This window comes from Jaculus jaculus, chromosome 3 (genome assembly GCF_020740685.1).
Source record: "Jaculus jaculus isolate mJacJac1 chromosome 3, mJacJac1.mat.Y.cur, whole genome shotgun sequence".
Lineage (NCBI taxonomy): Eukaryota > Metazoa > Chordata > Mammalia > Rodentia > Dipodidae > Jaculus > Jaculus jaculus.
This window is the reverse complement of record NC_059104.1, coordinates 122547143-122574196: the sequence shown is the minus strand read 5'-3', so window position 1 is coordinate 122574196 and position 27054 is coordinate 122547143. Positions and strand designations below refer to the sequence as shown.

The 27054-nt window shown below is 46.3% G+C and overlaps 1 protein-coding gene across 1 annotated transcript; it reads left to right on the top strand.

Moving 5' to 3' along the window:
- Nucleotides 1–13003: 13003 nt before the first annotated feature.
- Nucleotides 13004–26778, top strand: Vstm5 (V-set and transmembrane domain containing 5). The gene is made up of 4 exons (XM_004661932.2): nucleotides 13004–13109; nucleotides 23971–24297; nucleotides 24378–24518; nucleotides 24854–26778. Exons 1-4 carry the CDS (start codon nucleotides 13022–13024, stop codon nucleotides 24895–24897), a joined length of 600 nt encoding a protein of 199 aa, XP_004661989.2. The 5' UTR covers nucleotides 13004–13021; the 3' UTR covers nucleotides 24898–26778.
- Nucleotides 26779–27054: the final 276 nt, after the last annotated feature.

Sequence of the window (27054 nt, the reverse complement as noted above, 5' to 3'; positions counted from 1 at the left end):
TTCTCAAAATTGTTTTAGATATTTAATGTATTTTGTGCTTCCAAATTAAGTTTTGTATTGTTTTTTTTTTTCTATTTCTGTGAAGAATGCCATTGAAATTTTGATGGGGATTGCATTAGATGTGTAGATTGCTTTTGGTATGATTGCTATTTTCACTTTCCTTTTTCTTTTTGGACCCACTGATTTAAATTAGAATTCCTTGTATAATAATGGGTGGGATGTTATTTCCTGGAGAATGGGTAATAACTACCACCCCCTCTGATCCACCAGCCCTAAAGGACGTGACTTCTCATCTCTCAGCAACCGTCAGTTTCCACTATGTACTCTTAGAAGTGTGGGGTGTCATGGACCCCTCCCTCCTCTAGAATGAGTTCTTGACAGGGTCAGTCCTATACAGGAAACACATGTGCTGGGAGCCCATGAGTATAGTAGAATTGCCTTCTAGAAGATAGTATTCCTCAGCCCCACTTATCATGCTCCTGCTCCGAACATTCCCCTTTTCTGTGAATTTACTTGAGCCTTGAAGGGTGTGGCTTATATGTCCAAAGTATATACTGGTAGCTTATTCTTGGCAACGTTGTCCTCTGTGGATATCTGTAATCACCTCTGTCCTTTGCATAAACTTCTGTCTTCCAGACTGTCAGTAGTACCAATCAGCAGCGAGGTGGTGAGACTGGGCCACTGGGAACTTTTTTTTTCCAAAGTCAATTAAATTTTATTTCAACCAAGAATATAATATAAATGCAATGGAATTATATCCATTTTAACAGTCATTTCAAGAAGGATGGCGGGACAAGTCAAAAGCAGAACATTGGCTCTAAAGAGGCAGTGCTTCCTGCAGGCAGAGCGGGCACTGCTGGTGCACTGGGCTCCGGGCACACGGCTGCAGCAGGGCATGGAGTGTGGCAAGCCATGGTCCTATCTATAATCAAAGAGAGGTGCATGCAGAAAATGCCTGAAAAAGAGACAAGGACGGGTACAGTTCACAAATAGGAATTATCAGAAATACAAACCGGGCATATATAAAAAGTCTTAACATATATAAAAAGTCTTAACATATATAAAAAGTCTTAACATATATAAAAAGTACTTTTCAATTGTTAAAAAGGACATTGTAGGGCTGGAGAGATGGTTTAGCGGTTAAGCGCTTGCCTGTGAAGCCTAAGGCCCCAGTTCGAGGCTTGATTCCCCAGGACCCATGTTAGCCAGATGCACAAGGGGGCGCATGCATCTGGAGTTCATTTGCAGTGGCTGGAAGCCCTGGTGCGCCCATTCTCTCTCTCTCTATCTCTGCCTCTTTCACTCTCGATCTCTCTCATATAAATAAATAAATAATTTTTTTTTTAAAAAAAGGACATTGTAAGTCCAGATCTTGTGTAATACTTTTAGTGTCTACACAGACAAGTCTTTAAAAAAATTAAATAGTATTAATTTACTAAACATTTAGGAGATAACAGTGCATTAAAGATTTTCCATATAATACATACACATCACTCCTTTGCAGTGATAAGAGTAGAAGAATAAATATGGCCTTAGGTACACATTTTTTAAAAAATCCTAAAACAATAACTTTGTTTTATGACATTTGTGACTATTCTTGATAACAATGGGGACCTAACTTCTATGTTTTGCATGAAATCTTACACTTGACCTCTTCCCAGCCTCAGTTAAGTCCAGCGATCACTTCCTTGCCTTTCCCTGTCTTCTAGGAAGGGACCACCACTGAGTCTAAGACTTGCAGCTTTCACAGAATTCTTCCTTCATCGTACAGTTTCTGCTACATCCATTTCCTCAAAAGCAAAGGAAGCTGCAAGTCTTGTTCTCCAACTACTTTTCCTTTTTTACTGTAAGCAGAGAAAACAGCATCATGTTGGAGGCACAGACAGTGAGCAGCTGTTCCACCAGGAACGAGGCAGTGAACACACGGGGAAATGCCATCCCCTTCCGTGCTTAGGAGTATGCTTACAGCTGTAAGAGCAAAAGAGTAGTGCAGAATGCCCAAAGCCCAAGTACTAAAGTTTCAAAACCACAGATATAAAAATATACACTTCCCTGATTTTTGCATCTCGTGGAATGATCTGGCCACAAGGATTGCTTCAGCCTTAGGACCAGCCCTGCCAAACTACCTTTCTAAGCTAATCTGTCCTCCAATTCTTTTTTTTTTTTTCTTTTTTTTTAGGTTTTAAACCAACTTTTTTAAAATTATTTTATTTTATTTATTTGAGAGCGACAGACATAGAGAGAAAGACAGATAGAGGGAGGGAGAGAGAATGGGCGCGCCAGGGCCTCCAGCCACTGCAAACGAACTCCAGACGCGTGCGCCCCCTTGTGCATCTGGCTAACGTGGGACCTGGGGAACCGAGCCTCGAACCAGGGTCCTTAGGCTTCACAGGCAAGCGCTTAACCACTAAGCCATCTCTCCAACCCCCAACTTTTATTAATTAATTGTAGTACAAACATTCCAAAAATATAAACACTTAATGGTGTCCTACACTTCAAGTTTTTGAATACAACAAATTTATCAAATCATGAAGCAAGGTAGTCAGATTCCCATAGCCCGGTCACAGCGGGAAGCAGACCCCTCTCCTCCAAATGGCACTGTGAAAGGGAAATGGGCAAATTAGGGGACTAACCGGCAAAGGAGTGCACCAGTCCTCAGGGTGGAGGGCTGCCCCCGAGGCAGGCCCCCATGACAGGAGTGAGGCAGCCGGCCAGGTCTCTCACCTCCGACCTGCTCTCCCCGCTGGTTGAATATATTTATTGGTGTTTAAAAAATAAACAAGGGGCTGAGGATGTAGCTCAGTGGTAGATTGCTTGCCTAGCTAGCATGCAGGAAGCCCTGGGTTTGGTCCCCAGCATCGCATCAACTGTGTGGTGGCACATACCAGTAATCCCTGCGCTCAGGAGGTGGTGTCCTCCAATTCTTGACTCTTTTTTCGCCCCACTAAACACCTTACCAGAAAGATAGCTCTAAAACTGATCTTTAATACGAAGCACAGTAAACTTTCAATTCATCACCTCACTAGCTCCCTTGGTTCCCATAAGCTGAAGGATGTTTCCTTCCTCCCAACCTCCCTAGAGGACACAGCAGTATCATAATGAGCATTCAAAGAAGAATGCAATCATGTGGGAATCACAAAGGTAAACATTACCTCCAAAAACCTTCACAGGTCTCGTTTGAGGTCCCATCCCAGTCTAGGGCCCTAACATGTATGAAAGGCTTTGCTCCCTTTATGGAGAAAGGAAATTATGAACCAAAATTATTTCAAAGGGTAATGGACACCAGTATGCATCACCAACCCTGAGGTAAACAGAGGAGAAGAAAACAAGCCAGAACCAGTGCAGCGATACGAGAACCCAGTTTCATGTGATGGGGATTTCTGGCTATGTCCTGGAAAACACTACAACTGACAAAAATCCCCTGTGAATGTCAGTTTTGCCAGTAAAATTCATCATGTACAAGGAAAGCAGGGTAGTTCTGAAGCATTTAAGCACGCGTCATTAGAATTGTATATCAAAGTTGCTTATAAAGTATTAAGGGGCCTGGGGTTTGGGTTTATGTACATGTTTGGGGGGTCGTCTTCTACTCCGTGTCAGCTCACTCAAGGGTAAGAACAGAGCTGCTATTTCATTGTGGTTCTACAGCTACTGAGAGTGCTCTGTCCACAAGAGCCACCCAATGACTGCTGAAGGCTGCTGTGGACATTGCAAATATGCATGAGTGCCTTGGGTGGCAACCATTGGCTTTCTCCCAAGGGAGTCAGACACAGAAACCCTCCCATAATACTGTTTTCTATAAAATTCAGAAGAATGGTTATCCAAGTGGGTTTAAAAGTAAACAAAAAGACCTTCATGTTACAGGGCAGTTTCATTGATGTCACTCACATGGCAAAGACATCCTTCAAGAGCTTACTGTTGCTGGCAGGAAGTATGTCCTGCCCAACAGAGCCCCTGGCCCATGGTGGGGTGCACTGAGAGTCGGATGAGCAGCAGCTCTGGACAGGGAGGCTTCAGCCACTGGGAACTTTTTGAAGACAGGTAGCTCCAGGCAAGGCTCAACTCCATCACTGATAAGTGCTGGTAAGGGGCCATCGCTCTCTGAGCACAGCCTGGCATCTACCCAACCAACATGTCAGCTTCCCAGCTTTCAGCACACAGTCCCAGAGGGCATTGAGGCTGGCAGAAGCCTCTGATATTAATGAATAATGATCTCAGCACCTTTGGCATCAGCCCACCAGGAGCATAGACAGAGCCCTCTGAGGCTGCCTGATGGATAGGTGATATGGGGGCATACCTGACTTCTCTCCCTCTCCTTGGTCTTTTTTCTTTCTGTATCTCTTATCTCCAGCTTTATCTCTTTTTTGTGCTGCTCCATACACACACACATACACACGTACACATACATAGACATGTACATACATGTATATGCATACACATAAATACACAAACATGCACATGCATACACACATTTCTTCCTACCATTTCTATCTCTTTCCCCTTTTCCTTTCTCATGGATTTCTCCTCTCTTATCCTCTGACTACTTCCCCTTGTGCATCTGGTTTACATGGGTCCTGGAGAATTGAACCAGGATCCTTTGGCTTTGTAGGTAAACGCCTGAGCCACTAAACCATTTCTCCAGCCCCTTTCTTTGACCACTTCCATTCCTGCACTGTCTTTCTTATATTTTCCTCATCTTTGTCTCATTTCTCATCTTTTTGTATTAACATCATTTTGTGCACTTCCCTCATCTTTGCAGTTCTTTGGAAAGCATCCCTTTTCATGTGTATTGAGCAGCCAAGAATCAAAGTGAGCTTGGAAGTTGATCCTGCTTGAATTCAGACTGTGCCTTTGTAGGCCAACACAGGGATGAGCCCATCTTTACATCTCCCTTCTCCTCGAACAATGTTTCTTCACCCTAATACACATTAGAATCATCTAAGAAGGGGACAGCCAGACTTCCAAGACGGCCCCAGCAATCTCTGCCTCCTGATAGTCATGGCCTTGTGTAATCCCCACTGAGTAGCAAGTGTACCTAGTGGCTTCTAAGAAATAGAATATGACAAAAGTGATGAAATATCATTTCCAGGAACAGGTCCTTTTTTTTGAGGTAGGGTCTCACTCTAGCACAGGCTGACCTGGAATTCACATGTAGTCTCAGCGTGGCCTTGAACCCACGGCGATCCTCCTACCTCTGCCTCTGAGTGCTGGGATTAAAGGTGCGAGGAACAGATTTTAAAAGTCATTACTTCCACCATGCCTTGAGACCCCCTTCTTGCTGACTTTGTGAGGCAAGCATACAGGCTAGAGAGGCCTGTGTAGCTCAGAACTGAAGGCAATCTCTTAGCCAGTACTTGGTGAGGAAGTATGACACCTGGTTCAACAGCATGGGAGAAGAGTTTCTGTCAACACCCAGACTGAGCCTGGAGCCAGGTCCTGTTTGAACTCTGGCTGTGGTCTTGTGCAAGACCCCGAGCAAAACTCTGATTACAACTTTCTAAGAATCCCCGAGGCAATGGACACAGAAAATCAGGTCTAGGTTCCTTATTCACAGAAACCATAAGATTCTGTTGCAGAAATTCTTGGGAAAGATCACTCCAACACAAGTATGAGTGAAAGCAGAGTTTATTTCCCGGGGGGCCAAGGAACTTGATGTAGCCCTGCGAAGAAGCTCTGACCCTGAGCAGAGATTTTATTTCCATTTTATAGTTTCCATAGCCAAGGGGAGGAGTAAGTGAACAAACAAGATGTGGCAATTTGCGTATCATTCATTTCTATAGTCAGGCCACTAACAGTGAACCCCATTTTTTACTAAAAATGAACCCCATTTTACGGTGTTTTAGCCTAAACTGTTTTTTCTTCTTATCTCCCTTTGGGCCCTTTCTGGACAGTTCCTTCTTTGGGATTTTTCCATCTGCTGACAAAGGTAAGTTTTAGTTCCAGAGCAATTAACTCTTTTTTTTTTTTTCAATTAACTCTTATAGTAACTCAGTGAATCAGTTCAACTTTTAGCTTCTTCTTCTTTTTTTTTTTTTTAACCACAATTCAATGCATGTTTTTAAGGGGGAAGTTGTACTTATACAATGAAGGCAAAACAAATGAAAAGACAGAGCTATGAAATCAAGTTTAAATGAGATGCTGACTAATTAAGAACCTCTAAGGGTAGAACCCACTTACTGATACTTTGAAAAAAATTCTCCCCCACGAGGGTATAAATGGGGTGCTCAGAAGCCATAGTTTGGCACAGGAAAATTTCCATGCCAATTTTGGGATACCTCTCAGTGAAGTGTTAGTCAGCAAGGCCACTGAGGTCCCCAGAACAATATAGGCTATTGCCAAAGCTCTTGGTTGCTCACTAAAACTAGATGATAGACCCTATTGGTGAAGATACCACATGTTTTGCTTGCAGGACGTTAAGAAATCAAGCTAGAGTTGGGCTGGAAGCCCCTCCCTGCTGACTTACATGTCTCAAGCCCAAGAAACTGACAAGCCAGAATAATGAAAGTAAGACGGTCTGGCACAATCTCCAGCATTCTGTTGGATTGTACCTGCTGCACTTTGGAGATGATCATGGGCTATTTGCCACCTTGTTTGTGACTGTCTATGTAAGGAAGGAGAAAAGCGAACACTTACAGCAAAGCCATCACATGCTGCACTGCATCAGACCACCACACTGTCCACCTAGTAGTCCAAAGAAGAAGCAGGATAATAGAATGATGGGGACAATCTCAACAACCACAGCCGTTCAAGAGGAGCTCAGTTCCTTATACGTTCTATGCACCATTTTTCTTATCTTTAAAATGGATAGCATAAAGTATTTTTTAAAAATAGGCTGGAGAGATGGCTCAGCAGTTAAGGCACTTGCCTTAAATGCCTAATGACACAGGCTTGATTCTCCAGTACCTGCATAAAGCCAGATGCACAGTGGCACATACACCTGGAGGTCATTTGCAGCAGCTGGAGCCCCTAGCCTGTCCATTCTCTCTCTTTCCTCTCCATCTCTCTCTGCTTGCAAATAAATAAATAAAGTATTTAAAAATAAAATAAAGTGGGTAGCATGAGCTGGACATGGTGACACATACCTGTAATACCAGCACTTAAGTGGTGAAGGCAGGATCAGGAGTTCAAGGTCATCTCAGTTAACAGAAGCTATTGAGGCCAGCAGGGGCTACATGAGACCTTGTCTCAAATAGAAATTGTTATTATGCTGGATGTGGTGGCACACACCTTTAATCCCAGTGTTTAGGAGGCTGAGGTAGGTAGATCATGAGTTTGAGGCAAGCCTGAGACTACATAGTGAATTCCAGGCCATCCTGGGTTAAAAGGAGACCCTACCTTGAAAAACCAAACCAAAAAAAAAAAGAAGAAAGAAAGCAATAGTTATATGATAATAACATTTTTCCTAGGAAGGTCAGTTACATGATGTGTTGTCATGGGCAACAGACTTGGGACAGCCCTGGTTTCCTATTGTCAGTAATCAACTTCATTTTTTACAACAGCCTTGTGATAACAGCACACAATTCAAAGCTGGGTGACTGAAGTTGAGAGAGGTGGAACAATTTGTTCCAGGGCACGATACTAAGAGAACCACAACTGGTTCTGAATTCAGCAGTGGTTCAGCGGGGGCATGCCTTAGGGTACCACCACTGTACTTGGGGAAATGAAGGCTTGCATGCATCAGTTAACATTTCTTGTTGGAGAGGTTAAAAATGATACACGTAATGCAGTCCATTTGGATCCCTAGAGTTCAAAGGAGAAAACACTATGCTTTATTTTCCCTCCCCTTACTAAGCGTGGCCTCCATGTAGTCCTGCTGACATGGAGACCACAAACTAGACCACTTTACAGACTCGTAGAGCACGCTGTGATGTCATAAGCCCAGAGGCAAAGAACCGGCCTTAATAGAAGTTCATCTAGGTCTTCTGTATGCCCTCCCAGCTCTGCCACCTGCATGTCACCAAAGCATACATCTTGTAAGACAAGCATATTTTCAAGAGAGGCGAAAAGAAATGTGAATTTGCAGACCTCTGAATATGGTGACCAGTCTCACAAATTCAAAGCTTGTTGGAACAACAGAAAGACCATATTTAAAGTCAGGACACTGTCCCCAGAAATGAGGAGGAGATGAGGTGCAGCTGTCACAAAGCTAGGTCAGTGCTGGCAGATTTTGTTCTCTTGGAGGTGAAGGATGGCCCCTGAGGTTTTGACAAAATGAACACTAGTTGTTTTTCCTGCTGGAAGGCTTTCACATATGCCAAGGGACGTGCGTGAACATTTGATACTCCGTGACTCTTGAGTGGTGCCCTTTTAGCAAAAGCACTCTAGATTCGGTCCTCAGTCCCAGTCTACTTTTCTAGCTTCTCCTCCCACTCATCCCCCCATCCCCCCTCTGCCTCAACCACACTAAGCATGCCATGCCAAGCATCTTGCAGGCAATCAGATTTGTGGAACAAGCAACTGAGCAATAAATATAACCACATCAATAATGTGCGCATGTACCTCCTTCCTCCCCTCAACGACATCTTAACACTAAGGGAAAGACAGGCTGGGGATAAGGCTCTGCAGTAAAGGTACTTGCTTGCAAAGTCTGCCATCCTGAGTTCAAGACCCCAGTAACTATGCAAGGTAGTAAGTGTGTCTGGAGGTTGTTTGCAGAGAGAAGAGTTCTTGGCACCTTGCCCTGGGTGCAAATAAATAAATAAATAACTTTATTTTGTTGTATTTATTTACAGGAGAGAGAGTGAGAATGCGCTGGCGGGAGGCAGACCGAGAAAGATGATGAGTGCATCCAGTTCTGCCAGTGCAAATAAACTCCTTACACATGCACCACTTTGTGTATATGGCTGTACGTGGGAACTGAGGAATCAATCCCAGGACGTCAGGTTTAGCTAACAAGTGCCTTTAACTGCTGAGCCATCTCTCTCTAGCCCCAATAAGAACATTTTACACAGGAAGGCCTGACAAACTTGGAACTAAGAACTACAACACACGACCCTGACAAGCCTCCAGTGTGGAGCTGAGGCTCTCCACCAGGCTGCACAACAGAATCACTCAGTTTCCATAAAAGCAGATGGTGTTCAAAAGGGGCACTCAGGGCATAGTTCATTTTTCTTTTTCTGGGTTTTTTTCTTTTTTTTGGTTTTTTTGAGGTAGGGTCTCACTCTAGTCCAGGCTGACCTGCAATTCACTATGTAGCCCCAGGTTGGCCTCAAACTCACAGAGATCTTCCTACCTCAGCCTTCTGAGTGTTGGGATTAAAGATGTGCACCACCAAGCCTGGTCATTTTTCTTTCTTGAAATATTTTTATTTATTTGAAAGATGGCATACTATGGCCTCTTGCTGCTGCAAACAAACTCCAGACACATGCACCACTTTGTGCATCTGGCTTTCCTTGGGATCTGGGGAATCAAACCCAGACTGTAAGGGTTTGCAAGTCAGCTCATTTAACTGCTGAGCATCTCCCCCACCCCAGTCAGTTTTCTATTGCCCGGTCAGGAAGTGATGATTCCTGGTCCAGTCCAAGTTCCTCTGAGGTCCAGAGAGCTAATGTCCCTCTCCCATGGCCAGAGACATAGTAGATGACAGTCAGCTGAGGCATCTATGACATTTACCAGCTTTTTAATCTCAAGATCTTCTCCCAGTGTATAATATTTTACTTTATGTTCCTTTCCTCATCCTTTTTGTTTTGCACTTAAGGTTTATGAGTGCTAAGGGTCGGCAGAGTGAGCACTACTTCACATTCCCTGTGCTCAGGGGCTCTGGTGGACCAAGCCCCACACCCAGGGCGTACCACTTGGTGGATGTCACTTTGAACCTGGAACCTGGCATGTGTGTGTGTGTGTGTGTGTGTGTGTGTGTATGTGTGTGTGTGTTCAATATGTTTTAAATTACACAGTGTAAACACACATATTTGCCTCATAGAATGGACTTTTATAATGGGAAAATCTGGATTTGCAATTTACAAATGGGAAGACCCTTTCTGGATGTAGCAAAGACCACTAAAGTTCATAGTGTTTCCATCTATATTTATAATGCAATACTGTATTACAAAAATGAATAAATGAAATATGCACTCTAAACATATCAGAACCTTATTTCTTCCTATGAATTTAAGCTGCCTGCACACAAAATATAAAATTATCAAATGGAGATGAAGTAGAGAGTCCCTAGGCGCTTTAAAAAAAAAAAAAACCAAAACAGTGAGGGGGAAACAAGTTATTTATCCTGTGTTACTGTACTTGACTCAGTTGATAGGTTGTTAACTCACAAAAGAATCCACACCAGGTGTGCCTGTCTGGGGGCTGGGCTGGGTGCTAGGGTAGAAACTTGTGTGAGCTGTGCATGATGGGACAGTGTCCTTTCCTGTCCTCTGCTCTCGTCTGGAATAGAGTAGCGGGCAGAAGGAAACCACCCACAGTACCAACAGCCTACTGCACCGAGGCAAGGAATGATGGGAGGGAGAATGAGTGAATCAGTTTTGAATGTTTTGCAGATGGTCGACAGGATTGGTCAGAACTGTAAACGTTTATACTTTGGGTAAGTCCTTGTCACCTTAGACCAGCTATCTTTGACAGAAGTTAGGAATTCAGTTTCTCTGGAACTGAGTCACTTTTGTATCTAACAAATTTAACAATACCAAAAAAATTTTAAGCCTGTTTACAAAACAAAATCTGAACTGGAAAACATTTGGATTCAATTTGTTTTAAAAAGTTAAAATCTGTTGCAAAATTAGACTTCTTAATAAAAAACTGTCTATTTAACTGTTAGCAGGTAGTTTGTGGCAAAGATGACTAAATAATGAAGCAAATTTGAACCTGTGTGTATTAATGAGCTGCTTTTTTTTTTTTTGGAGACTATCATTATTATACAAGAGAAAATTACCTGAATTGGATGCTTGAAATGTAACTTAGGCAGGAATAGTTCTGCTAATACATTGACATAAACTGTAAAGCTATTTATTAAATATAGTATTTATATAGTATTTATACTACAAAGAAAAGCTCTCCCTTCTGTCTTTCATTTCTCAGGATTCAGCCTTTGCATTCATCCACTCATTTAACAAACAGTCATTAAGGGTTTACTATGCACTAGGTACGAGGTTAATGGCAGAGAGCAAAACAGGCTGACCTCAGCAGGAAGGGCGAGTGCCTAGAGGCCTTTCTTAGTTCGAGGTCACTGCAACTCTACAGGTGTGTGAGTTCCTTGGGACTTGGAACCATGAGTCATTCATCTTTGGAGCTACCATATTACAGGGTTCATGGCACACTGGATAAATGTTTGATGAATAAACAAGTAAGTGCAAATGATTCCTGTATGCTGAAAAAAGAAAAAAAAGTCATTTTAGTCAAGCTTCTTATTTAAAAATGTTTTTATCATTTTATCATTTAAGAGCACCAGTGACTCAAGCAGCTGGCTCACTAAAAACTCCGTCCTAGCATGAGTGACAACTCAAAAATTCCATCACTAAAGTTCCCTGTACAACTTGCAGGCAGCTCCACTAAAGAGTCTGCTCTGGCCAGCAGTTGAATGTTGCATATATAAAAACCTCAGGAGGAGCTTCCTGGACCTGCAAATTTCTTGTGAGTTGTTTCAGGAGGGAATGGTTCATTATGGAGGAAACAGCTGTTGGGCAAGCATTCATAGATTTATCTGTCCCTCTTATCAGGAAAGCAAACCCTTTTCCAGAACCCTCCTAAGCAAACTGCTAAATTTACTGACCAGAATGGCTATCCCCTAGCTGCAAAGAAGGCTCAAAATCGAGCTTTGACCAAGTAGGACAGAGTAGGCAGCTACCTTTACCTATATAGTTTTCAATCCCACACCCCTTTATATACACTTGCCTCTTGGAGTCAGTCATTTGCTCTGAGCTCCCAGACATCCTGGATCTTCCTTGTCACAGCAAGGGACTCACTATACAGAAGTTGCTCTTTTTCTCTTTCAGTTCTCACTCCTTGCTGGGATATCTATTTATATGAGAGAGACAGGAAGAGAGAGATAGAGATAGAGAGAGAGAGAGAGAGAGAGAGAGAGGAGGGGGGGGAGAGGGAGAGAGAGAGGGAGGGAGGGAGAGAGAGGAGGGAGGGAGAGAGAAAGGGAGAGGGGGAGGGAGGGAGGGAGGGAGAGGGAGAATATGGCATGCTAGATGGAGAATATGGTGTGCCAGGGTCTCCAGCCACTGCAAGTGAACTCCAGACTAATGTGCCATCTTGTGCAGCTGGTTTATGTGGGTACTGGGGAATCAAACCTGGGTCCTTAGGCTTTGCAGGCAAGCACCTTAACTACTAAGCCATCGCTCCATCCCCCTTGCTGGGATTTCTAATGAAGAGTCCAAAATCTCCTTGATGATTCCCAAATGATGAAATCATAGTCCTGCCATCACTGGGGACTCCCCAAATCTGGTTTTATTTCTAGTTCTTAGTACCACCCGACTTCATTCCAGCACGACCCTCTGAGTGAATGGTGAGGACAGGGTCCGGACCCTGTGCACTAGGCAACTTTCACTTCCGATGGACATGTCCTAGATGGACAGCGTCCCTGTACGCTGCCTCCCTCCACCCAGAACACTCCGAGCCTGCCTGTGTTTCTCCCCTCACTCCTCACCCGCAGCCTGTCACTTCACTCTCCTAGAAGCCTTCCCTTGGCCTTGGAGCCCTCAAGCACCCCTTTGGGCTCTAGACAACAGCAGGTCCTTGCTCTCCCTGCCGCCATCCAGCATCCGTGGCACTGAACCTGGAATCAGTTTCGTAAAGGCGGTGTAAACGGCCGGAGATGGCTCATTATTTGCGGGGCTGCCTCTAGTGTGTGCCTTCCCATCCCTCCGTAGCGTCCATAATTGATATTCATCCCCTCCCTCGCTCCCTCCCTCTCTCCACCCAGGGAACTGGTTCAACCAGAGCACCAGCCTCGCGCCTGGGGGCCGCCTGCGCGCTGCGGGCCAGCGAGGCGGAGCGCCCGGCCGGAGGAGGAGGAGGAGGAGGAGGGAGGCCCGCGCCCGCCGGGGCCGCGGCGGCCCGGGAGTCGCTCATGGGGCCGCCCCGCGGGAGGAGGAGCACCCGCGGCATCTCCCTGGGGCTCCTCGCCTTGTGTCTGGCCGCCGCCCGCTGTCTGCAGAGTAAGACGGGGCGGCGCGGGTGGCCGGGCTGGCGGGTGGGTGGACGGTGACCTTCCCGGGGCCGGCGCGGCCGGCGGGTACGGGGCTGAGCCCTGGGCCACTTCGGGGCTCCCACGGAGGTTGTCTGAGCCGGAAGCCTCCCGGAGATAAGCGCTCCCCGCCCTGCGGCCGCCTCCTCTGCAACATTTTACATTCATTTTTCCGGAGTCTTAAGCGGACGGCAGCTCCCAGGGGCGCCCGCCTCTTGCACCCCACCAGGGAGACCGTCCATACTTTGTGGGTGTCCTGGGCCATCAGGGTTTGTCCCACAGGCCTCCCCCACCGTAGACACGGACCCTCAGTTCTGTTGTGAAGTGAAAGGGTTCCGGAGGGTTGGGTTTGGAAAGGGGGGGGGCTGTGGCCCCAGAAGGTGGCCCTGTCACTGGCCAGGTTGTGCAGGATGGGCTAGTGCTGGAATTCCAGGCGTGGTGAGGCCAGGTATGGCATGGCTTGGTCCCACAAACTTCTGTAGACACAAAAGATGAGAGTGCATTTTTATTTTCTTACTTAACGATATTATCTTTATTTTCATTGCCATTTTACAGATTAGTCAACTGAGGTTTACAGAGAACAAGGGTGGGGAGCTGCAAGAGGTGAGGGTACTGACCTGTGCCTACTTAGGTGGAACAATCCCGTCTGTGAGGCTCCTATAATTTAGTCCTCAGGACCCGCTCATCTCTCAACTGAGGAAACTGCAGTAGGGCAAGGCGACTGCGTGTGTAAGGTGACCACCTATCAGTGGTGAAGCAGGGTTCTAACGGGGCCCTCTCACACTTGGCTTTCGCTCATCTCTGGCTAGAGGCCAACTTTGGGGGTTGCAAATCTCAGAAGCTGAGTGAGACTGGGGTGGGGCTGGGGCTCTGGCAGCTGTCCAGTGAGAACTAGCTGGCTGCTTGTCCAGAGGTGGGCACCCGGGTTTGGCTCTGCAGTGACCTTCTCTTCTGTTTTCCAAATCCATGCTCACACTTTGAGTCACCATTCTTGCATTCGGTTCAGCTGCCTGTGATGTGTAGGGGACAGCCATTGGCTCACACTTGACCCTGTCTTCTCTCTGTAGATGCTACCCCAGGTACAAAGGATACTGTGGTTGACAGCTTTTCTATGGGAAGCTCAGACTGTTATGGGGGAGACAGTCCAGCAAACAAGATGCCAGCCTTAGGGGCTAGGGAGACAGTTCCGTGAGTACAGCTTGCTGCCCAAGCATGAGTACCTCCTCCAGCACCTAGGTGTGATGGAGAAACAGAAAGCTCCAGGCTCAGTGGGAGACTGTTTTGGGGAAGCAGGGAGGAAGAGTGGCCTCTGTACACATGTGCGTGGAGCGTGAAGACCACACCACACATACTATACACACCCACCCACATAGGGTGAAGAGCAATTGGGGAGGACTCTACCATCACCTCTGGCCTCCATGAAGTGAGCACACATGCAATGTACATGCACACACAACCCCCACCACACAGTCTCAAAAAAAAAAAAAAAGGGCTGGGGAGATGGCTTAGTGGTTAAGGCACTTGCCTGCAAAGCCAAAGGACGCAGGTTCGATTCCCCAGAACCTACGTAAGCCAGATGTATAAGGTGGTGCATGAATCTGGAGTTCATTTGCAGTGGCTGGAGGCCCTGTCATGCCCATTTTTCCCTCCCTCCCTTTCTCTCTCTTTCCCTCTTTCTCTCTCAAATAAATAGAATAGAATAAATGTTTAAAAAATAAAAATTAAAAATTAAAATAAAGCTTGCCAGCTTTGTGGCAAGCCTTGAGAAGCAGAAAGTGCTGCATTCTGGGGACACTCGAGGCTCAGGATTAGATTTGAGGAGCCAGAGCAAAGAGTCCAAAGGAAACCACATCTCCTTGGACACAGTTGGATAGAGAGGACAGGGAATGGGACAGAGGGACTATGGGGTGAACCAGAAATGCCAAACCTGGAGACCAGCTGAAAGTTTGTGGTTCCTTGACTTCCTCCCGCACAGCTGTAAGTCCCAGGAAGGCCAGCACTCATAGCTTGGAGTCCCTAGAGCTTGCCCAATGCTCACCTGGACTTATTCTTTTTTTAAAAAAATAGTTTATGCTTATTTATTTATTTGAGAGAGAGAGAGATACAGAAATAGGCAGGGGGAGAGAGAGAGAGAGAGAGAGAGAGAGAGAGAGAGAGAGAGGGAGAGGGGGAGAGAGAGAGAGAGAGAGAGAGAGAGGGTTTGTGTGTGTGTGTGTGTGTGTGTGTGTGTTTTCCAGGACTCCAGCCACTGCAAACGAACTCCAGATGCATGTGCCCCCTTGTGCATCTGGCTTAAGTGGGTCCTGGGGATCCTTAGGCTTTGCAGGCAAACATTAACCATCTCCCCAGCCCCTATTCTTTGTTTTTCTTCTTCTCATTTATTTATTTGAGAGAAAGAGAAAGAGGCAGAGACACGGGGGGGGGGGGGGAGAAAATGGGTGCGCCAGGGCCTTAAGCCTCTGCAAAAGAACTCCAGATACAATGCACCACCTTGTGCATCTGGCTTATGTGGGTCCTGAGGAATAGAACCTAAGTCCTTTAGCTTTGCAGGCAAGCTCCTTAACTCCTAAGCCGTCTCTCCAGCCCTGGAACTATTTGAAAGATGAAGGGTGGATGTGCACCTGCTGTGGGCCAGCCCTAATGACGTAGGGCAGCCCTCCTCCCTCTCAGCAGCTCCCTGCCTCCTCGCCTTTATCCAAAGCTTCAGTCCACGATTGGGGATGCAGCAGAGCTCTCTCCTGTCACAAGCAACACCCTGTGTTCAGTTCCCAGCTCTGCCAAAAAGAAACAACAAAAATCTTCAGTCCAGGAAGTGTTTTAAAACCTGTCCTCAAACACACACATTCCATGTATTTGAAAGCCTTTCCTGTATAAATGGTTATGGACCCAATATGTCCTCCAAAAAAGCAACAGGTTGCATCCCTAACCTAACCTGGGCTGTGGTATTATTTGGAGGTGAGGCCCTTGGTTGTGAGGTTGGAGCCCCTTTGATTGGATTAGCATCCTCTGCTTGTGAGACATAGCAGGTTTAACAGTCACCACAAGGGTCTTCATTAAATCTGCATCTACTGGTATCCGCCATCTTCCACCCCTCACTGTGCAAAACTTGGGAAAAAAAAAAATGCCTGTTACTTTAGCCAAGTCCATGGTATCTTACTGTAACAACCTGCAGTGATGGAGAATTTGGCACTGACAAGCAGGTGCTACTGTAACAACCAGAGCTGAAGCTGTGGGTAGGATCTGGGTGGAGGCTGGAGGAGCTTCCAGGTGCGTGTTAGAAACCTGGATGTGGTGGGTAACTCTGGGGAGGTCTCAGAGAACCAAGAGACATGCAACTAGACAAAGGAGAAAAGAGAATCCTTGTCTGCAAGTGGCAAAAACCCAGGCTGAAATGTGTGTGTGTTCTAGTGTTTCTGTGGAAAGTAGAAGTTGCAAGTGAACTACTGAAATATTTAGTTGAGATTTCCAAGCAAAGTATTGGAAAGGCCTGACTCCTCCTCACAGTTTGTAGTAGATTTTGAAAACATAAATAAATTGAAGGACCATTAAGCAAAAAGCAATCAGTTTAAAGAGTTGGAAACCTTGAAACCTGTGAATAGTATAAGAAATTAGGCCAGGCGTGGTGGCACACACCTTTAATCACAGTACTTGGAGGCAGAGGTAGGAGGATCGCCATGAGTTCAAGGCCACCCTGAGACTACATAGTGAATTCCAGGTCAGCCTGCTGGAATAGAGTGAGACCCTACCCCTGAAAAACTCAAAAAAAAAAAAAAAAAAAAAAGAAAGAAAGAAAGAAAGAAAAGAAATTAGCCAGGCTAGTCTGGGCTAGATTGAAACCTCAACAATCAATCAATCAAACAAACAAACAAACAAGGGGACTAGGAAGGTGGCTCAGTGGTTAAAGGTGCTTGTTTATGTGGGTTCAATTTCCTAGCCATCCACATAAAGCCAGGTATGAAAAAGCAGTGCTGCATGTGTCAGACTTTTGTTTGCCACACATGCATGTGAACACACACACACACATACACATACACACACACATTTGTATTTTCGAGGTAGGGTCTCACTCTACCCCAGGCTGACCTGTAGTCCCTACACACATATATTTTTGTTTTGGTCTTTTCTAAGTAGGGTCTCACTCTACCCCAGGCTGAGCCAGAACATGCTCTGTAGTCCCAGGCTGGTCTCGAACTTACAGTGACCTTCCTACCTCTGCCTGGGCTATAGAGGTGGCTCATCAGTTAAGGTGTTTGCCTGTGAAGCCTAGCAACCCAGGTTCAATTTCCTAGCTTTCATGTAAAGCCAGATGGACAAGATGTTTCATGCATCTGGAGTTACGGCGGCTTGATACCCTGGCCCTTCTCTATCCTTGCAAACAAATAAGTAAAAGAAATTAGAAAAGCACATTCAGAGGAGCACAGCCAAGGTGTGGTGACTAGCTATTTGATAAGATTAGTGTGGGTGTGGACATAGTCACTTACCAGCCACCTCAGAGGAAACACTGCCAACCTGAAATGAAGGGGACCCAGTCAGGCCAAAATGAAGGAAGAATGTGGATATCGAGATCCCATAGGACTGAATCTTAGGGCTGTTAAGCTGTTCTTTCAACAAGAGAAGAGTAACCAGTGCTGGAGAGATGGCACCCAGGTTCAGGTCCCCAGGACCCATGTGATCCAGATGCACAAGGTGGCTCATGCATCTGGAGTTCGTTTGCAGTGGCTGGAGGCCGTGGTGTGCCCATTCTCTCTCTACTCTAGCTACCTCTTTCTCTCTCTCAAATACACACACACACACACACACACACACACACACACACACACATAATTATTATTTTGGTTTTTTGAGGTAGGGCCTCACTATAGCCCGGGCTGACCTGGAATTCACTATGTGGTATCAGGATGGCCTCGAACTCTCGGTGATCCTCCTACCTCTGCCTCTCGAGTGCTGGAATTAAAAGCTTGTGCCACCACACCAGCTTAAAATATTTTTTTAAAAAGAGATAAGAGGAGGGCTGGAGAGGTGACTTAGCCATTACGGTGCTTGCCTGCAAAGCCAAATCAAACCCAGGTTTTGTTTACCAGAACCTATGTAACCCAGATGCTCAAGGTGGCTCCTGTGTCTGGAGTTCATTTGCAGTAGCTAGAGACCCTGGCATGCCCATTCTCTGCCCCCCCTTCCCCCCTCTTTCTCTCTCTCTCTCAAAAAAAATAACCAAAACTGATTGACAGATCAAAGGGTTGCCTCAATAACAAGGAAAAGTGAAGGTGCTGTTTCTGTCTCGACTGCCCAGAGCATCAGGGGACATCTTACCACCCAGCAGAGCTTTGGGAGTCACCTCAGGGGCTTGAGGGCAGAGCATGTGCTCTGGTCTCACTATGTGCCTAACTGTGCATGGAACTTGCCTGGAGCCCTTCGCCCTGTCTTTCCAGGTGTGCCCTCTGCAGTGAGAATCTACCCCACCCAGTGGTGCTCCCAGCCTTGCATTTTGGAAAATATTACATTTTTATGATACAAAGTAGTCTTTTTTTGTTTTGATTATTATTTTTTTTCTATTAACAACTTCCATGATTATAAAAAATATCCCATGGTAATGCCCTCCCCCCACTTTTCCCCTTTGAAAGTCCACTTTCCATCATATCCCCTTCCCCTCTCAATCACTCTCTCTCTTTTTTTGATGCCATGATCTTTTCCTCCTCTTATGATGTTCTTGTGTAGGTAGTGTCAGGAACTATGAGGTCATGGATATCCAGGTCATTTTGTGTCTGGGGGAGCATGTTGTAAGGAGTCCTACCCTTCCTTTGGCTATTACATTCTTTCTGCCACCTCTTCCACAATAGACCCTGAGCCTTGGAAGGTGTGATAGAGATATTGCAGTACTGAGCACTGTGGTCACTTCTTTCTAGCACCATGATGCCTTCTGAGTCCTCCCAAGGTCACTACCATCTGAAAAGAGAAGATTCTCTACCAAAAGTGAGAGTAGCATTAATATAAGGGTATGAACATTAAGAGAAGTACCTTAAACTAGTTTTCTTAATTATTTTTATGAGCATACAAAGAATTAAGTTTCATTATGGTGCTGTTCAAACAAAATGTGTGTTTTTGTTTGTTTGTTGAGGTAGAATTTCACTGTAGCCCAGGCTGACCTGGAATTCACTATGTAGTTTCAGGATGATCTCAAATTCATGGTGATCATCTTACCTCTGCCTCCCAAATGCTAGGATTAAAGGTATGCACCACCACGCCTGGCTCAAAATTTGTTTTTGTTTCCTTCCCCTCTTTCTTTCACAACCCTTTCCTTCCCTTGTGTCCAGCCCCAGCATCTCCTCTTTCCTTCCTTCCTTCCTTCTTCCTTCTTCCTTTCCTTCCTTCTTCCCTCCCTCCCTCCCTCACTTCCTCTCTCCTTCCTCCCTTTCTCCTTTCCTCTTTCCTTCCTTCCTTCCTTCCTTCCTTCCTTCCTTCCTTCCTTCCTTCCTTCCCTTTCTCCTTTCCCCCCTCCCTCCTTCCCTCCCTCCTCCTTCCCTCTCTCTCTCTTTCTTTTCCCTCCCTCCCTCCCTTCCTTTCTCCCTCTCTTTCTACCTCTCTCTTTCTCTCTTTCAAAGGAGGATTGTGTATTTGGGAGACCATAAATGGATGTTTGTAGACTGAATGTGTCCACAAAATTCACAGATGGAAGACTGACCTCCAGTATGATATTTCGAGATGGGGCTTTGGGAGATGACAGGGTTTAGATGGGGTCAGAAGCCTTTTCTTCACCACGTCAGGATATAGCAAGAGGAAGGCAGTCTAAGAGTCAGAAGAAGCTCAGCTCCCATGGAGGAGCCAGTCCGTCAGCGCTGCCCAGAGGTCTTCGCTTTCTGCCCTTAGAGCTTCAGCAGAGAGCATCGTGTGTGGCCACTCAGCCTGTTCCAGCAGCTGGGGCGGATTGAGACAGGGCATAAAGGCCGCTCCCCTCAGAAAGCTGGCAGGCTGGCACATGGCACTTTTCTAGAAGAGCTGTAGGTTATCTTCTTTCCAGCCCAGCATGGCAAATTTCATCAGCCTCGTCCTTTGATTGTCGGAAATAAGAGGCAGTTCAGTTAGTTAAAGGCCTAGGACCAGATTAACTTCCTTCTTTTTTCCAACTCCAGTTTCTAAGACCTAGGCCACTCCTCAGACATAGGCGTGGAATCACAAACGAGCATCCTTTTCACAGAGGAGCCAGAGCTGGGCAGTAGTCGTGGTCCAGTCCCCAGGAGACAGAGGAACGGGGTTGGGCTTGAGTCTGGTTCTGGAGAGGGAATGGACAGACCCGGGCCTGCCCTGAGCAGTGTAGAGCTGTGGGTCCTGAGAGTAGCTGAGCATAGAATAAAGAGGAGGGCTCTCCTGGAGAACTTGCAGATCCCTGACTGTGGGGCCAGCCTCACTGGCTTTGACCATCTGCATAGCAGCAGTAGTGAGCTGTGCTGGGCCCTGGAAACAGATGATGTGTGGTCTCTCTGTGTGCTTTCAAACTGATAGAAAATGGTTTTTCATAAACATCAAGATGCATCCACTGGGAAAAGTATTTTTTTAGTGCACTTTAAAATTTTATTTATTTAGCCGGGCGTGGTGGCGCACACCTTTAATCCCAGCACTTGGGAGGCAGAGGTAGGAGGATCGCCATGAGTTCAAGGCCACCCTGAGACACCAGAGTGAATTCCAGGTCAGCCTGGGCTAGAGTGAGACCCCTGCCTCGAAAAAGCAAAAAAAAAAAAAAAAAAAAAAAAAAAAAAAAATATATATATATATATATATATATATATATATATATATATTTAGACAGTTGTGTCTGGTAGGCATGGTCATATGTGTTTGTGTGTACATGTGTGTGCCATGGCATGCGTGTGGAGGTGAAAGGCCCACTGTGGCTCAGTCGTAGCCTTCCACCTCGCTTGAGGTAAGGGCTTGTGTTCACCATGCCTCTGTTTGCAGGCTTTGCTGAGGTTCTGCTGTCCTTGCCTTCCTGTCACCACAAACACACTGGGACTGCAGAAGCCCACCACAGCTTCCAACTGGTATGTGGGTCTGAGGTTCTGAAACTGAGGACAACTTTAGGTGCTGTTCCTCAGGGGTCATCACTTTTTCTGAGGCAGAGTCTCTCTGGCCTGGAGTTCTCCAGCGAGGCTAGACTGTCTGGCCAGAAAGTCCCAGGGATTCTCCTCTCTCCAGCTTCCTAGACCTGGGATTTTGGGCACACACCACCACACTCAGCTTTATTTATATGGGTTCTGGGGATTAAAGTGAAAGGTCCTCATGCTTGCAAGGCAAGTACTTTACCAACCAAGCTGTCCTCCAGCCCACCTTTAACATATTTTCAATGACATAGCATTGGGTAATCTATTATAAAACAACTTTTTTCTCTTATTATTTGGCACAGTTTTTCTGATTTTCAGATTGCTCAGGAATTATTAAGTGGTGTCCTGTAATTCAGTTCATTCTGACAGTGTCTATGTGGCCATACCATGGCCCTTGCAAGCCCTAGTTGTCACCTGTGCTTTGATATAAGTCACAGGGTTCCACACTTCTGTTGGCTCAACTAATTTGCTAGATCTCAATCACTTTGCTTAAATTTGTGTGTTTATGCACAAGCAAAACTATAACAAAATATATTAGGAACAAGAGACAGAAGTTAGGTATTCTTATTTCATTACAATATTACAGAGGTACAAATGTAAATGCTGGGGATGGGAGAGGACAATGAGAAAGGCCTTAACAGTAGCAGGTGAGGTTACCTGGAGCCATACAGCATGGGCCCCCTGAGCAGCTGGGCATACTGAGGGTGAGGGTGCTCAATGACAAGTGAAGGAGGTGCTGGAGAGATGGCTCAGTGGTTACGGCACTGCTTGCAAAGCCTGGCGGCCTGGGAGCTAGACTACCTTGCTAGTAAGCACTCCCAGAACCACTCCCAGCATTCAACAAGACGTGCAGGTGGGGCTGAAGAGATGGCTCAGAGTTAAGGCACTTGCAAAGCCCAATGGCCCTGGGAGCTAGGGCCAGCAAGCCCTAGGAATCTACTTGTCTGCTTCCCTCATACCACTCCTAGCATTTAAGCAACATTTAGACAATGACAAGGGTATTACAGGTAATAAACCAGGATATAGTTATAGTGGGCTTTAGATGGTGCTAGTACACATTAGATGGTCAAGAAACACCTCACTGAGGAAGTAACATTTGAATGTTCTAGTCGACAAAGAGAAAGAGGCAGCCATGTGAAGACACAGGAAGAAGCCAGGAGTGTAAAGCCTGTGTGGTGAGAGGAAGCAGGGCGTGTTCAAGGGCTACAAGGGCAGTGAAAGTGCTGGAACATAGTGGGAGAGCCGGGCAGCAGCTGGGACGCTGGGCGCTCGGGGGTGATGGGAGCTGCAGGAGCATGTAGGCCTGAGGGCAACAGTCCCCATCAGGCTGAGAATTCTCTGGCCTACATCCTCTTGCAGCTCCCATCATCCTCGAACAGATCCTGTGTACCCCAAACTTTGCTTGAGCGCTGGGAGTGGTACTGGAGAAGCAGAGACATGGCAGGAGGAAGCCCAGAGCCCTGCTGCTGGTTTCCTTCTTCACTTTCTTCATCTCATTTTTCTTTATTTATTTGAGAGATAGAGAAAGAGAGAAACAGAGTTTTGGATGTGCCAGTGCCTCTTGCCACTGTAAACAAACTCCAGATGCATCACCCGACATCAACCTCTGGCCTACACACATGCACACATGTACCACACAATACAAACACTCCAATGCACATACAGGCACAACACACGTGTAGAACAGAATAAACAAGCAAAATTAGCTTGCTTTGTTTGTCCATCCTTTGTGGGTCTCTCCTGTAGAATGTACTCTGGACACAAAGGACACTACGGTTTGTCTCCCATGATAGTATCAGCTCAACAGAGCCTTGAACCATTTGTGGCATATAATAGACACCGTAATAGTCAGTGCTTGTGGAAGAAATCAGTAAGTTAAATATCTTGACTTGGGCTTGAGAGATTGCTCATTGGTTAAGGTGCTTGATTGCAAAATCTGATGGCCTGGGTTTGATTCCCCAGTACCCACATAGAGCCAGAGAGACAAGGTGAAAAATGAGTCTGTGGTTCATTTGTGGTGGCAGGAGGCACTGGTTCACCCATTCTCTCTCTCTCTCCCCTTCTCTCTTTCCTTGCAAATAAATGAATAAAAATATTTCTTTAAGAAAATAAATAGTTGGGTGTGGTGTACTTGCCTTTAATCAAAGCACCTGTGAGGCTGAGGTAGGAGGATTACTGTGAGTTTGAGGTCAGCCTGAGACTAAATGTCATCTCTTTCTCTCTCTCCCTCCCTCTTTCTTGCACGTAAGAGAATAAAAAATATTTTTAAAAAATAATAGGGCTGGAGCCATGGCTTAGCAGTTATGGCATTTGCCTGCAAAGCCAAAAGACCTCAGTTTGATTCCCCAGGATCCATGTTAGCCAGATGCACAAGGGGGCACATGCATCTGGAGTTCATTTGCAGTGGATGGAGGCCCTGACGCACCCATTTTCTCTCTGTCTCTCTCTATATATCTGCCTCTTTCCCTCTTTCATTCTCTCAAATAAATATTTTTTTTAATTAAAAAAATAATTGGGCACAGTGGCACATGCCTTTAATTGAAGCACTCAGGTGGCTGAAGTAGGAAGATCACTGTTTGAGTTTGAGACCAGCATGAGACTAAATGCTATTCCAGATCAGCCAGGGATAGAGCAATACCCTACCTCGAAAAAAAAAAAAAAAAAAAAAAAAGAGAGAATAAATGCAAGTAGCAAACATGCTGACTTAAGTATCAGTTCATATGTGTGTTTCATCCTCAGGTCAGGGCGTGTCTCTGTACATTCCCCAGTCAGCCATCAATGCCACCATCCAAGAAGACATCCTGCTCTCAGTTGACTACTCTTGCCATGGGGTGCCCACCATCGAGTGGAAGCACACGTCTAATTGGGGCATGCAAAAGATCGTGGAGTGGAAGCCAGGGGCTCTGGCCAACGTCTCTCCGAGTCACAAGGGCCGAGTCTGCACCTTCGACAACGGCTCCATCCAGCTCTTCAGGGTGGGTGTGAGAGATTCCGGCTACTATGTCGTCACAGTGACAGAGCACCCAGGCAGCAGCCAGATTGGTACCATTGTGCTGCACGTGTCAGGTAAGAGAGCCCTGGGGTCCCCGGAATCATAAGTGTGGGGGCGACTTCGTACTATTAAAAGCAACCTTGTCTTCCCCCAGAAGTCCTCTATGAAGACCTCCACCTGGTCGCTGTGTTCCTTGCTTTCCTTGCTGCTGTTGCCGCAGTGTTGATCAGCCTCATGTGGGTGTGCAATAGGTGTGCATATAAATTCCAGAGGAAGAGGAGACACAAACTGAAAGGTGATCCTCTGGACCTTGTGATAATCTGTTCTCAGCTTGGAGGTTGGAGGGAGGGCGTCTTACCTCTCTCAGCCACACCAAGAAACTGCTGTGTCTCAGTTCTCAACTCTGCCATGTCTTTTTACTTAATTTGCATGCATGCATGTGTGTGTGTATGGGCATACCAGGGCTTCTGGCTGCTGCCAACAAACACCAGATACTTGCACCACTTTTTTTTGCAACCACTTTCCTTGAGTGCCTTGAGACTTGAATCTGGGCCAGCAGACTTTGCAAGCAAGTGCTTTTAACCACAGAGCCATCTTCCACTCCCACGTCATTTGTCTTTTGCTTTGCAGAAAGCACCACTGAAGAGATTGAGCTGCAAGATATTGAGTGTTGACCACAGCTGGGCCCAATTGCATTGCTACCTCAAGAGAAAAAGAGTATTTTCCAGCCAAAGAACAAACAGAGCCACTCCCCATCCCCCTGCTTCTGGCGCTCCTGCCATGCACCCTCTTCCCCATGGGACAGCTGGAAGGAAGCAAACCTGACCGTGTGGCGCTGGAGTCTGTGGCCCGCACAGAGTCAGTTCAGGGACTTGCACGAGTTCAAGGAGAAGCATGTCAGACTGAGCAAGGTCTTTGCTTGGCTGCAGCTTCAGAGCTGTGCTGACCCTGACCCCTTGGCACACGGCCGGCACTGGCCACTGCTCACGACACTTGCTCTGGTCTCAGGGTGGCTGGTTGGAGGAGTCCCTGTCTCAGAGTGTCCCCAGAGTGCCTGATGTGCAGGCAGTGTGGGGATACACTGTGTTCATGGTCCAGCCTGTGCCTTCCAACCCCCATCTTGCATTCCAGAAGCACCACAGTGGGAGCTGATGTGGTAAAACCCGAGGCTGTGGGAGAACCTGCTGTCTCCGGAGCAGAGGTAGTTGGGGGCTGTCATGCTGCGGTGAGTGCGAGGAGGCATGCCCTGCGGCGTGGAGCTTTAGGGAGGGAGGTCAGGGTTACTTGAGGAACCAGTTTTGGATAGAAGGAATAGGGAGACACGAATGTTTCTAATTTCCGTCATTTAAAACTAAGTTGATTTGCCCCACATGGCCCAAATACAGGTCATTGTGAGGAAAAAGTGGCTCATGTAGACTAGGGACAGCATCTGGCCTCCTGGCCAGCTGCCAATACAACTGGAAAACTCTGTCTTGTTGAGCTTCATTGAGATCTGTCCTTAATCACCAATACCTCACATGCCCAGATAGGCCCACCTGCTTCACAGTTAGGACATCAAGGGATGCCCACAGTGAGCTTTGGGTGCTCATGGCATTCAAGAAAAGCAAAAGAATTCTTGAAATCACTGGGAAGAGTTGTACTAAGTGAAAATTACGATCCCCTGGACAGTGGGGCTCTGGCATTTTGGGATGTGGATCACAGGCAGTCTTCACCCTTATTCTCAGGTTGTTGGTCATGATGTTTACACCTGCCAGTTTCTCCTTCCCCACTTCCACTTGTGAAACTCTAAAAGCGGGCATGTGTCTATCTTCAGTCTGTTCTCTCTCATCTTCGTAGCTACAGAGCAAAGCTCACAGTCAGTGATGATGGAAGTGAGTGGGGAGTTGTTGGCAGCACACTGGTTACAAATTCATGCTGGTAAAGGTGAAGATGTGCTAGAACATTCCTTCTTGTCCCCCTCTCTTCGGGTCCCCAATGCCCTTATCTTTTCTATGTCCCATGAGGCAGGAAAGGAGTTACTGAGAGGAGCCTTTCTCTAGAGAAAGGATCCAGGGCTAGAAGAAGGAGTCTTGGAGTATTCAGAGAGGAGCTGGGCACGGTCTGGACATGGACTCCACAGGCACCATGGGACTGGTCAGCAAGCACAGGAGGAGGTCTCTGCACCGCGCTCATGGAAGGTCCTCTCCCTTGGGCACCTTCTGTACACACGTGCACACCTGGGCTTTCCCCAGGCAGTGGCAGAGGAAGCAGCCCTGTGCCCACAGGTACTGAACTGTGAAGACACAGTGTGAGCAGATCAAGGAGCAATGTCTTCCTTTCTGCTGCTGGCCCCCGCGCCTCTTCTTTCAGCCTCCTGCTCTTCACAACTCCAGCTTGTGAGGAGGCTGGGGTGGTCAGCCTCACCCTGAAAGGAGAAGCGGAACAGAATTCCCCAGGGCAGCCTCCATGGGCAAGAGTATCCCAGAAGAGGTTATCTTCTCAGGTATTGTTTCTTTGCAAGTGGGATTTATCTGTGCACTTTTAAAGCTTCCCCATGTTTTAAACCTACTGTAGAGCATGAGGTGTTATTAAAAAAAAAAAAGAAAAAACAAATTATTAAATCATAGGGACTGACCAGTTGTGTTATGTTTCAAATGTGAAAAAAAATGTTTTAAAATTGAAAACAAACAAATATGAAAATCAGGCCCTGGTTCTTTAAATTTTTTTTTTTTTTATTAACAACTTCAATGGTTACAAAAAATACTCCATGGTAATACGCTCCCTCCCCCCACTTACCCCTTTGAAACTCCACTCTCTATCATACCCCTACCCATCTCAATCAGTCTCTCTTT